The sequence below is a fragment of the Vanellus vanellus genome (assembly GCF_965231255.1).
Source record: "Vanellus vanellus genome assembly, chromosome: 1".
Lineage (NCBI taxonomy): Eukaryota > Metazoa > Chordata > Aves > Charadriiformes > Charadriidae > Vanellus > Vanellus vanellus.
Genome location: NC_138905.1, coordinates 980,863 through 993,288, shown reverse-complemented (window position 1 = coordinate 993,288; position 12,426 = coordinate 980,863). Strand labels below are relative to the sequence as shown.

The 12,426-nt window shown below is 65.5% G+C and overlaps 1 protein-coding gene across 1 annotated transcript; it reads right to left on the bottom strand.

Moving 5' to 3' along the window:
- Window positions 1-8,317: 8,317 nt before the first annotated feature.
- Window positions 8,318-12,242, bottom strand: ARF5 (ARF GTPase 5). Its single transcript, XM_082496120.1, has 6 exons — window positions 12,126-12,242; window positions 11,940-12,020; window positions 10,434-10,543; window positions 9,970-10,041; window positions 9,021-9,146; window positions 8,318-8,889 (listed from the first exon to the last, which is right to left on the bottom strand). The coding sequence occupies exons 1-6, from the start codon at window positions 12,190-12,192 to the stop codon at window positions 8,803-8,805; spliced, it is 543 nt and encodes a 180-aa protein (XP_082352246.1). The 5' UTR covers window positions 12,193-12,242; the 3' UTR covers window positions 8,318-8,802.
- Window positions 12,243-12,426: the final 184 nt, after the last annotated feature.

Here is a 12,426-nt window from a genome sequence, read left to right as displayed (position 1 = left end):
CCAGTGCAGCCACCGCTCCCACCCCGCTCCTGGCCTCTGCCCTCCCCAGCGCTGCTCCGCCGTGGGGCCAGCGCCGAGCCCGGGAGGTTTTGGGGAGCCCAGGATGGTGCCACAGGTCAGGGGTGCGGGGCAGGGCAGCACAGCGCTGCAGAGCCATGGCACACTCTGTGGCATGCTCCGTGGTGTGCTCTGCAGCATGCTGTACGGCACACTTTGTGGCACGCTCCATGGCACACACGTACCATGGCATGCTCCATGGCACACACCATGGCAGACCCCATGGCACACTCCGTAGCACACACCATGGCACACACCATGGCACACTCCGTGGCACACGCACACCACAGCACACTCCATGGCACACACCATGGCACCCTCCATGGCACAAACCATGGCACACACGCACCATGGCACACACGCACCATGGCACACTCCACGGCACACTCCATGGCACACTCCACGGCACACTCCATGGCACACACCATGGCACACTCCATGGCACACTCCATAGCAGACCCCATGGCATGCTCCATGGCACACACCATGGCACGCTCCATGGCACACACACACCATGGCACACTCCGTGGCACACGCACACCACAGCACACTCCATGGCACACACCATGGCACCCTCCATGGCACAAACCATGGCACACACGCACCATGGCACACACGCACCATGGCACACTCCACGGCACACTCCATGGCACACTCCACGGCACACTCCATGGCACACACCATGGCACACTCCATGGCACACTCCATAGCAGACCCCATGGCATGCTCCATGGCACACACCATGGCACGCTCCATGGCACACACACACCATGGCACACTCCGTGGCACACGCACACCACAGCACACTCCATGGCACACACCATGGCACCCTCCATGGCACACACCATGGCACACACACACCATGGCACACACGCACCATGGCACACTCCATGGCACACTCCATGGCACACTCCACGGCACACTCCATGGCACACACACACCATGGCACACTCCATGGCACACTCCATAGCAGACCCCATGGCACGCTCCATGGCACACACCATGGCACACTCCATGGCACACACCATGGCACACACGCACCATGGCACACACGCACCATGGCACACTCCATGGCACACTCCATGGCACACACCACGGCACACTCCATGGCACACACCATGGCACACTCCATGGCACACTCCATGGCACACTCCATAGCAGACCCCATGGCACGCTCCATGGCACACACCATGGCACACTCCATGGCACACACACACCATGGCACACTCCATGGCAGACCCCACGGCACACTCCCCTCACACACGCATCCAGGGCACACTCGGTAGCTCCAGGCGGACCCCCCTGTGCTGCCGGCAAACCTTCACAGGTCGGCGGCAGCCCCTTCCCCCCCGAGCCACAGACCATCGCTGGCCATCTCGGTGCCGCGGGCAGCGAGGGCAGCGAGTCCCCCCCCCTGCCGGGGCAGGGCTGCCAGTGCACGCGGTCACCCCACGCCATGGCCGTGCACACACACGTGCACCCACGTGTCTCCCATGCCCTGTGCCGGAGAAGCACCCTGGAGCCCGGCACATGCTTGCAGCCCGACGAGGGGGAGAAGATGCAGGATCAAACCCCCTCCTCCGCCCATGCCCATGGCCGGGGACACGTGGAGAGCCCATGTCCCTCCCGGGGCAAGGAGTTGTGCCAAGGAGCCGGAGTGCTGCCGGGGGTGCGGGTGCCACAGGGTCGGGGCCGGCAACCTCAGCCTCCCCCCTCTTCCCCAGGTCTGGTTCTCAAACCGAAGGGCGAAATGGAGGCGGGAGGCCAAGCAGAAGCTGGAGGCTGGTGGCGCAGGTGACAGCCCAGGGGTGGAGGGGGCAAAATGGGGTCCAGGAGACACCCTGGGAGGGAGCGGGGCTGAAATTTGATGCTGAGCAGGACAGCTGGGTTCAATTCCCCCAAAACCAAGGCTGGGGAGCAGCGTGGTCCCGAGCCGGCACGCTGCCCTCCCCACCTCTCCCCCCACACAGGCTCCTGGTGCGACTGGATGCTGCCCTGCGGGGCGGCCGTGGCCACTTTCCTCTCCCCCGCCGCGACAGCCGCCAGCTCCACGCAGGTAAGACATGGCCAGGGGTGATGGGGAGACCTCACCAGCACCCCGACACGCTCTGAGCACCCTCCGGAGCCCTTGCTCCCATCACTCGGCTGCTCTGAGCTCTCCGGGCACTGCCCTCCCCGGGGGAGCTCTTTCTGGAGCCGCCCCAGAGGGTGACACTTCGCAGGTCGCCCCTCCGTGGTGGCCTGGTCCCAAAGCATCCCCATGGATGCCCCGTGACATCCTGCGCTCTGTTCCCTGCACAGCACCTCCCGGCCGCCCCCGCCAGCTCACCGCAGCCCCTCTGCGGTCACGGTCACGGTCACGGCGCCCCAGCCCCGCTGCACCTCTGCACCTCCGGCCCCTGCGCCTGGGACGATGCTTGCTGCGGTAAAAGGGCTGGAGAGGGGCTGGGACCCCCGGGCACAGCCAGGGTGGGAGCCGGCGGCAGGCTGCAGGACCCCACGGGGTGCTGGGGGGTGCACGGAGACGGGTCCCCCCGCCCCCACAGTAATGGGGGGGTGGCTGCTGTGGGGTGGGTGTCCCCTGCCCCATGGCAGAGCGGGGCTGGGGGTGAGGGTGATGCTCCCCAGCCCCATGACCCCCGTTTCCATCCCGCAGGCCTGGTCCCCGGCGGTAGCCCCCCTCCGGCTCCCTGGCAGCCCCCCTTCGCCCTGCTGCCCCCCCGGGCTCACCTGCACCCCACTGCCAGTCTGCTGCCCGGACCCCCGCTCAGCCCCCCACCGCCACTGCCGCTCCACGCCAGCTCGCCAGAGCCCCTCGCCCGCCTCCAGGCACCGGGGTGCCCCTGGCTCTGAGGGTCCCCGGTGGGGTGGGGGGCTCCAGCGCACCCTCCGGTGCAGTGAGTTGAGGATGTCCATGCACGGGTGCGCATCGGTGACAGCCGGGCCACCATCAGCTCACCCTCCAAACCGGGACTCCCCGTCACCCTCCCGGGGGTCCAGGGGGGCAGAGGGGGTGGGTGCTCAGGGAAAGCACCCCTCTGCACAGCCCGGGTTTGGGTTTTCAGGGCTTAAAGCTTTACATGGGGCGATGAGCGTGCCCCTTCCCGGCCGGGCGAGGGGTTCATCCCAGTGCTACCGGCTGTGGCACAGCCCTCCCAGCCCGCAGAGCCGGAACTCGTCCTGCTGTCTGCACGGCACGGTCCCCACAGCCACCCCACGCTCTCATCATCCAGCCGGCTGCTTCCCTGGGCCACCCCCATCTCCCCTGACACCCCCAGCCCATCCCGCAGTCCCTGCAGCCCCCCTCCCCTCTACCACCCCCCCGAGACCCCCTCTAATCCCATCTGATGTTTTCATCCGGGCTCCGGCAGAGGCACAGCATGGCCAGGACAGCCCCCAGCAGTTCCCCAAACCACCCCCCCGCAGCGGGGTGATGTCCGCCTGCATCCGTCCCAGCAGGAGATCTGCCACCCCCAAGGCAGCAAAGCTTCACGCCGGGCTTTGCTCAGCCACCAGCATCTTCCCCAGCTGCCTCAGGTGGTTTGTGGGGACCAGGACCACAACCAGGTCCCCAGGGGGCTTTGGCGAGGGTCAGGCAGTGGGAGCTGAGCACCTTGGGGTCCTTCTCATCATGCATTTGTCACCATCCCCAGTGCCGTGTCCCTGTCCCAGCCCCTGGCACGCTGCAGAAGGGTGGGCAGTGTCAGCGCCCCGCTTCGCTGCTGCATCCCCCATTCAGCATCTCTCCATCCCGTCCAAGCCTTCCCCCCCCTTTCTACCATCAGATTACCCTGGGAAAAGGTAATTAACCACACGTGGGGGGGGGTATTCAATGCCCACGCTCCCGCCCACCCTGCCGCCAGCGCCGACGCACGACACCCTCGCAGCAGGCACCGGTGCAGGTGCCGCCGGGTGCTTGTGCCCATCTCTGCCCAGGCCTCGGGGCAGCGCTGGCGAGTGGAGGGGTTGGACGCCGCTGCTGCGGGTGCCGGGGTGCTGCTCGGCAAGGGATGCGCGGGAGCCCACCCCGGGACCGCCTGCATCCCTGCCGCAGCACCGTGAAGCACCGGCTCCCTTCGGGAGGGAGCTGTTGGAAACTGGGGAGACCCCGCTGTTAAATGGGGCTATTCCTGGTGCATCCAGAGAAACCTCTAGCCCGGAGGGAGCGCCCCTAGTCAGAATGGCGGGGAGCCTCCGGAGCCAGGGGACAGGGGCTGTGCAGGATGGGCAAGCAGGAAAAAAAAGCGCTGTGGCTGTTGTGCCCCCTCGGCCACTGCCCGTAGGTGCGGACAAGCCCCAAAATGCCATATCGCTTCAGCACAGCCCGGTACGGAGATGGGCAGTCAGCAGGCAGGAGTGTGCGGCACAGCCAGGACCAGCTCCGGCCATCCCGGATCCCACGCTGGCCCCTCCGCCACGACCTCGCAGAGCCGACAGACCCCGGCCACGCGGCAGATCTGTGCTCGAAATAAAAAGTTTTGGGTCTCTGTTTAGAAATGGAATTTAACGGGGGAGCCAGGGTAAAGGAAGCCCTCTCCCCCCAAGGACAACATCAGCGTTCAGCTTAGTTTGTGTCTTTTCAAGCAAGAAAAAATAATTTCTATAGGAGAAAAATGTTCCATGTGCTTCTCTAAGAGAAAAACCCTCCCAGGAGTGTGCAGCTGCATTGTCCCAATCGTTCAGCCTTTGGGGACACTGATGGTGTCTCTGAGGATGCCACTGAAGGGTTTTGCTCACCTGCACCCGTGACACAGTGGCTGCACCAGCCCCGGCCCCATCTTGGCCGTCTGTCTGTCCCAGCTGAGCCTCAGCACCATGCTGGGACTGGGATGAGACCTGCCAAACTCATGGCACACATTACTGACCTGCTTATGGGGAAAGCCTTACGGGAATGGGGACATCTCCGATGTCGGAGCGGACTCATGAGAGGGAGATGAGCAAGGATGCCCTGGGCCACCCCGAGCCCCTGGCACTCTCGGGCTGCAGCTCTGCTGAGTGGCTCCCTCTGCCCATGTGCCGCAGGCTGTGCCATGCCATGGGCTGCCGAGCTCCCGGCACAGCCGGGGCTGCAAACAGCCGGCACAGTCCCAGGCAGCTCCATGACACACAGGGAGCTCACGGCAGTGAGATTTCAACCATGCTCAGTCCTGGGGACAGGGATGGGGACAGGGCGGGTGGCATTGCCGCAACGGACTGCATGCGGCAGCCACCACCGTGCTCTGGCAGTACCCAGAGCCGCAGCCGCTCCCTGCCGCGGCTGGGTGGTGTGAGGCTGCGAAACGTCAGCGCAAGTCCAGGGCCTCCAACTGCCCCACAGCAGCTCCGGAGGAACCTTTTCCTTCCAGAAACATGGAGACACTCAGATGGGTTTGGGTGCATTTTTCAGGGGCTGCAGGAAGACGGCTGCTGTGGTCACCGGCACACGGGTCCTGCGGCACCGCTCGGCAGCAGAGCCGCGATTCATACCCAGCCCTTCAAAAACATTTAAAACTGAAATCACCAGACCCACTAGAAGAGACCTCAGCGGGGGCCAGCGGGGGATGCTGCTGCCAATGTGCCGGCTGGCATGGCATAGGACCCTGTTTGCCGGGGCAGGCGGGTCTGCGGGTGCTCTCCTGGGGCACCCAAAATGCTGCGGGGCGCTGGGAGCCTGCGGCAGCCGGCCCTTGGGATGCCTGGCTGTGGGGACGGGGTGCAGGGCAGGGCACCCCACCAGCCCGTCGGCACCTCATACAAAGGTGCCGTCCCACAGAGAGCCCTCGCCGGCTGCCGCGGTGTGGCGGGGGGCTCCTTGCCTGGCTCGGGGCGTTTGCCACACCTTCTGCCATGACTGTGCAATGCTCCGGGCATGGGCAAGTTTTGCAAACTCCTCCTGGAGAAGCAAGCGGGCAGCAAGCTCTCCTGCCTGCTCTCTTGCCTGCTCTCCTGCCTCCGGGTTTCCGCAGCACCGGCAGCGCCGAGTGAAACGGGGACCTCAGTGTGGGCAAGGGGACGTGTCCTGGCCACACCACGGGAGGAGAGGGGACTCCGGCACAGCCACCGGTGGTTGGGGCCGTGGGAAACCAGCAGGGCAGAGCGGGCAGCAAACCGGTGGGGCTGCAAAGGGCACAACAGCACGTGGACTCCTGGGCTGCTGGCTTGGAGGTGGCAGTGGCCGGTGGCAAAGGGACGCCCCACGGCCATACAGCTGGCATTTTCAGGGCACTTCATCTCCGCCTGAGGGTGACGTCCAGGCCAGGCTGGAGGAACTGGTGCTAAATAGGGCATTAAATGATTCATGGTGAGCGGCTGTCCTTTTGCTCCCCGGCGCTCTGAGAGCGGGGTGAGCGGGGCTCCAGCCCTGCCGTGCACCACGCTGCGCGTGTTGGACGTCGAGCTGAGTGTGTGTGTGCCCACCAGGCTGCTGCTCTGGGCTGTCCCCAGGGAGGGGGGTGGGGGGCACAGATGTCCCCAGGACCGCGCACGACCCAGGGGAGGGAGCCTGGCACCGGGAGCCGATGGGCACAGGTCATCCAACGTCACCATGGAATGTCACCCACCTTGTGGGGATTAATCGCCCCCCAGGAGCCGCGGCAGCAAGCGAAGGCACCCGCATCACCTTGTCCTCTGCTGCAAAGCTGCTTTTTGAGGCTCGAGGCTGTTTCTCAGCCAAGCAGCCCAGTGGCTGACACACCACCAGCTATGGCTTCTCCCGGTCCTTACCCAGTCCCCAAGAACTCTCTCGCTGTGCTGTAAATCACGCCTGGTGCCCCACATCAGGTGGGATGGATGTGTGCTACAACGGCCACAGCTTAACCCTCCCCCCCACTTCCATCACGGGGCCACCTCGGGTGCATCTGCCTCTTGTCCAGCCTGGGCTCCCCGCACTCTGCCCATGGCTCCGCTCTCAGGGTCTCAGCACCGTGAGCAATCCCGGCTCCAAACCGGCACCAGTCCGGATGGCAGTGCTGCTCCCCAGAGCCAAGTGCTCCAGGGAAACCTCACACCAAAGCACCGGGAATCCCCAGCTCCCATCTCCCTGCCCTGAACCCCACTGCCCCCTCGCTCCCTGGCCACGCACCCCCCAGGGCTGGGTGGGAGCCCCCCAGCAGGGTGGGTGCTGGTGCACTGAGCACCCACCTGAGCCATTACAGGAGGACAGCCAGGGCATCCCTGCAGGGACAGCCTTGGGAACAGCCAGTGTAACCCTGCAGGGACAGACTGGGGGGACAGCCTGGAGGGGACAGCGAGTGTAACCCTGCAGGAACAGCCTTGGGGACAGCCAGGGCATCCCTGCAGGGACAGCTTGAGGGGACAGCCAGTGTAACCCTGCAGGAACAGCCTTGGGGACAGCCAGGGCATCCCTGCAGGGACAGCTTGAGGGGACAGCCAGTGTAACCCTGCAGGAACAGCCTTGGGGACAGCCAGGGCATCCCTGCAGGGACAGCTTGAGGGGACAGCCAGTGTAACCCTGCAGGAACAGCCTTGGGGACAGCCAGGGCATCCCTGCAGGGACAGCTTGAGGGGACAGCCAGTGTAACTCTGCAGGGACAGCCTGGGGGGAGGGGGACAGCCTGGGGGGACAGCCAGTGTAACCTTGGGGGGACAGCCAGTGTAACCCTGCAGGGACAGCCTGGGGGGGGACAGCCAGCACATCCCCACAGGGACAGCCAGCGCAGGGCTCAGCTCTGTGCAAGGAGCGCAGGACATGCAGCGTGTGGGTGCACCTTCCCGGGAGACCCCCCCTGCCCCAGCCGCGCGTGGCACTGCCACTGCCAGTCCCCAGGGATGCTCCGTGCCCGCTGCCTCCCCCCCACCAGCCTGCGGCTCCCAGGACCAGTCTGCTCCCCCTCCTCCCAGTGCCCGCGGCTCAGCCCCTCGCTGCCAGAGCACGGCCGCCGTTGGGTTTGGCTTTGCCCAGTCCCACTAATTACAACCCAATTAGCACTCCTACAGCACATGGCCTGAGCCGACCCCACAGGGCTTTGCCCCGGCGTGGCCCCAGCCCAAGCACCGTGCGGAGGCAGCACGCACGCCGACAGCACCGCGGGGCGGCTGTAAAACAGCCCAGACCCCCTCCTGGCACCAGGGGATGAAGAAATGAGCTCGCAAATGCATCCCAGAGCCTCTGCCCACCTCCTCTGCGCCCCAGCGTAGCGCACGCAGGGGTTTATTCAGGCCCAAATCCCCGTGCCCAGAGATGCTCGATGAAGACGCACGTCGGGAAGCGGGGCTCTAAGGCGGCCCCCGCGGCCAGCCAGAAACGCGCCGGGCGCAGGGTACAAAGTGGTGGTGTTTAATCACTCGATATACAACAGCACGTTACGCAGCCATATGCCCCCCTCCCTCCCCGAGAGAAAGAGAACTATAAAGTTTATCGCAGGATAAAAGGGAGGATCCTTCCTGTCCCGCAGCCCAGGGCTGCCTCCCAGCCCCGCTCAGCCCCCACCACCGCCTCCGGGCGAGGAGCGGGGACGCTTGGGGACATGCCACCCCGGCAGGTCCGGGTAAGCTCTCGCAGACAGCACATGCAGGTGGGGAGGGCGGCCAGGACGCAGCGCTGCCGGGGCGAAGGCAGGACACAGCGGAGCAGAGCTGCCCGAAGAGTCCTTGAGGTTCAGGTCCTACCAGATAAACACACAGAGACGAGGCCACCCTGGGGAGAAAGGATAAACACCCCCCCGCAAATAAAACAAAGAAAACCAAACAAAACAGCAGTTGGAAGAGACGTCCTCGGCTCATCCGGTCCCTGTGCCGCCAGCCCGGCTAGCGCTTGGAGAGCTCGTGCGATAGCCAGTCCAGCCCGTCGTAGAGCCCTGTGCCCTGGGTCGCACACGTTGCCTGCACGTACCACTGCAAAACAGAGGGAGAAGGAGAAAAAGGCTTTGGGGTCTGCCGATCGCCAGCCTGGTGCGCCCCAGGAGCAGCCCCACAGCCCCACGGGTCCCTCCCGCAGGGACGGGGACGTCACCCCGGCCACTCACGGTCCTGCTGCGCAGCGTCTGCAGCCCCAGCTTGTCGGTCAGCTCGCTCACCGCCATGGCGTTGGGCATGTCCTGCTTGTTGGCAAACACCAGCAAGACGGCATCCCGCAGCTCGTCCTCCTGCAGCTGCGGAGAGAGCGGGGACGGCTGAGCCGGGTGCGCTGCCGGAGGGCGGCTCTTGGTGAGCCATCGGTGAGGCTCCGCAGCACCGGCAGCCCGGCAAGCGAGACCCGGCTTGGACAGACGCAAAGCACCAGGAGGGTTCTCCAGCTCCTCCATCCACCTCCAGAATTTTGACTGCCCTCCTGCCCATGTCGTTGCCCGGAGGTCTCGGTGGCACCGGGATGCTCTTCCAGGAGCACCCGTGACCTTCACCGAGGGGATGCCCAGGGATGGGGGGCACAGTGACCGCCATGGGGACAGTGCAAGAGAGTGGTCACAATGCTCTCCAAACGATGGCACGCAGGCAGCGGGTATCTGCCCGTCCCTTCTCCCCGCTCTCAGGCTGCGATACACTCCGCTCTGCACCAGCTTCCCTCCCCAGGGATGCTCTGGTCCCCCAGACAGCCGCACCAAGGAGTAAATGACCCCCACGTAGCAGGCTGGCTTTCAGACATCATTTCTGGATGCCACCCGCCCCTTCCCCACGTGCCCTGGGCGCTCGGCTAGCAAAGCCCTGACTAAGTAAAACCTAGAACTGCATTTTCTTGGCCATTTTTCCCCCTTGCAGTTGTTCCCGATCCCCGTAGGTCCAGCCTCTGCCTGGCAGAGGAGTCCTCGTCGGGTCCCCAAGCCCATCTCCAGAGGGATGTCCCCGGCACCACGTGGTGGGCAGAGCAGAGCCAGGTCCCATCTCGCACCCACCCAGCGCTGCTGCAGAGCCGGGCGAGCGGGAGGATGGCTGGGGGACACCCACCTCCCTGCCAGACCCGATCCCCCCGTCACTCACCATCTTCTGCAGCTCGTCGGCAGACTCCTGCACTCGCTCTCGGTCGTTGCTGTCCACCACGAAGATAAGACCCTGCGGGAGAAGCCAGGCTGGAGCGGGCAGCTTGTGCGGAGAAGAGGGGGACATCCCAGGCGGGCTGCAGGTACCCCCAAACCGAGGGGAACAGCGGCCCCACTGCCCACCCGGCCCCCCTGCAGAGCCACAGCACCCCGGGGATGGTGCTGCGCCCTCTCCTGCTCTTCCGCTGGACCCCTTTGCTTCACTCCCTTCTGATGGGGTGATGGGGCAAACACTTACACGCCGTCCCAGTGCTCCCAGTGAGGCCTCCGCTCTGGGGACCGGGACGCACTCCCTGCCACCACTCACATGCCCAGTTCAGGCAGGATCAGGCCACAAGCCCCGGGGAACGCTGGGCCAGCCCCGTCGCAGCTGATGAAGTTTATCCCTGCCCTGACGCCGCATACCTGCGTGTTTTGGAAGTAGTGTCTCCAGAGGGGTCGGATTTTGTCCTGGCCGCCCACATCCCAGACGGTGAAGCAAATGTTCTTGTACTCCACTGTCTCCACGTTGAACCCTGCGGGGTGGCAGGAGGGGCATGGGGAGAGGGTGCCCACTGCCTCTGGGTACAGCCGAGGAGAGCCTGGCTCCAGCTTCTCCGCTCCCCCCACGAGGGATTTACACACATCCCCCCGCGCTATCTCTTTTCCAGGCTGAGCAGCTCTCCCAGCTTGTCCCCGTACGGGAGATGCTCCAATCCCTTCACCATCGCTTTGTCCCTGCACTGGACTCACTCCAGCATGTCCCCATCTCTCCAGCACCGGGGAGCCCAGCGCCAGACCCAGCACCCCCAGGTGTCTCAGCAGAGCTGAGCAGAGGGGCAGGAGCTCCTCTGCCCACCTGCTCTCAGTGCTCTGCCCAGCGCAGCCCAGGGTCTGGTGGTCCCATGCCACAAGGGCACATGCCCGGTGCTTGCTCAGGTTCCTTCCCCCAGGACTGCCAGGACCTTCTCCCCAGAGCTTCTCTCCAGCAGGTACCAGGGCCTGGGGCTGTTCCCCTCCAAGGGCACTCCCCTGGTTGAACTCCATGAGGTTCCTCTGCCCATTCCTCCAGCCTGCCCACATCCCCCTGGACGGCAGCACAACCCTCTGGTGCATAACCACTCCTCTTAGCTTGGGACCATCCACGAGCTTGCCGAGGGTGCTCTCCCCCCACCACTTAGGTCACTAATGAAGACGTTCAGCAGCACTGGCCAGCAGGTGACCACGCGTAACCAACCTCCCTGACCCGGTGGCTCGGCCCATTCCAAATCCACCTCCACCAGCTCATGGGAGATGCTATGGGAGATGGAGCTGAGCACCCCACCAAAGGCTTTGCAGCAGGATGTGGCAGGACAGCAGCCTGCCCCGTTCAGGCAGACTGGACCCACACGGTCTCAGCAATCTCCTGCCCATGAAAGCGCCTTTGCACTCTCCGGACCAGAGCGAGACCACACCGGTGTAATGGCTCTGGCTCCGTCTTCATCACCACAGGGCAGGCACAGGTCAGGGTAGGTGGTCTGTGCCAATACTCGTGCCGGGGACCACAAGGGGTATTTTGGGGTGCAAACCAGGCTCCCTATGGGGCAGAGCCCGGTACCCAGACAGGCATGGGATAATGGGAGAGTAACAGCTGGGAAGATGGGGCACTGGGGTGTCACGGGGCACATCTCACCCCAGGCAGCCCCTAGCTGATGGGGGAGCATTGAGGGGGGGACCCACGGGAGAGTGGTACCCGGGTGGGCAGCACAGCCTGCGGGATGTGGCAGGGGGTCCCTGCCCGGTGTCAGCTGTCAGAGGCAGAGTGGGGGATCCTGCCCGGTACCCGGTGCTCGATGGGGGCTTTGCCCGGTGCTGGCTGTCAGAGGCAGGGTGGGGGATCCTGCCCGGTAGCCGGTGCTCGATGGGGGCCCTGCCCGGTGCCGGGGCACTCACCGATGGTGGGGATGGTGGTGACGATCTCACCCAGTTTCAGCTTGTAGAGGATGGTGGTCTTGCCGGCGGCGTCCAGCCCCACTGCAACGAGGAGGCGGTGTTACCGGCGCCGGTACCGGTACGTGCCCCATCCCCGGCCCCATCCCCATCCCCCGCCCGGCCCTGCTCCGCCGCCCCCTCGCTCACCCATCAGGATCCGCATCTGCTTCTTGCCGAAGATGCGGGAGAAGATGGCGGAGACCGTGAGGCCCATGGCGGCGGCGGAGGGAAGGACGGGACGGGACGGGACGGGACGGCCGCGCTGCCACCCCGCTGCCTCCGCGCTCCGCCGCGCCGCAGGCCCCGCCCCCCGCGCACCGGGCCCCGCCTCCCGCGCACCGGGCCCCGCCCCGACACGCCCCCACGGCCGCCGCCCCCACTCCCTGCGCCGCCAGGCCACGCCCCTCACTGATAAGCCCCGCCCTCCACCGATTTGTACCGCCCCCCC

Bases quoted from the DNA above. Each gene is read 5' to 3' on its own strand.
- ARF5 (XM_082496120.1), bottom strand. From the start codon at position 12,192: ATGGGCCTCACGGTCTCCGCCATCTTCTCCCGCATCTTCGGCAAGAAG. The intron at 10,544-11,939 runs GTGAGTGCCCCG...GCCACCCCGCAG, and splicing joins CACCACCATCCCCACCATCG to GGTTCAACGTGGAGACAGTG. The intron at 9,147-9,969 runs GTGAGTGACGGG...CTCTCTCCGCAG, and splicing joins CCGACGAGCTGCAGAAGATG to CTGCAGGAGGACGAGCTGCG.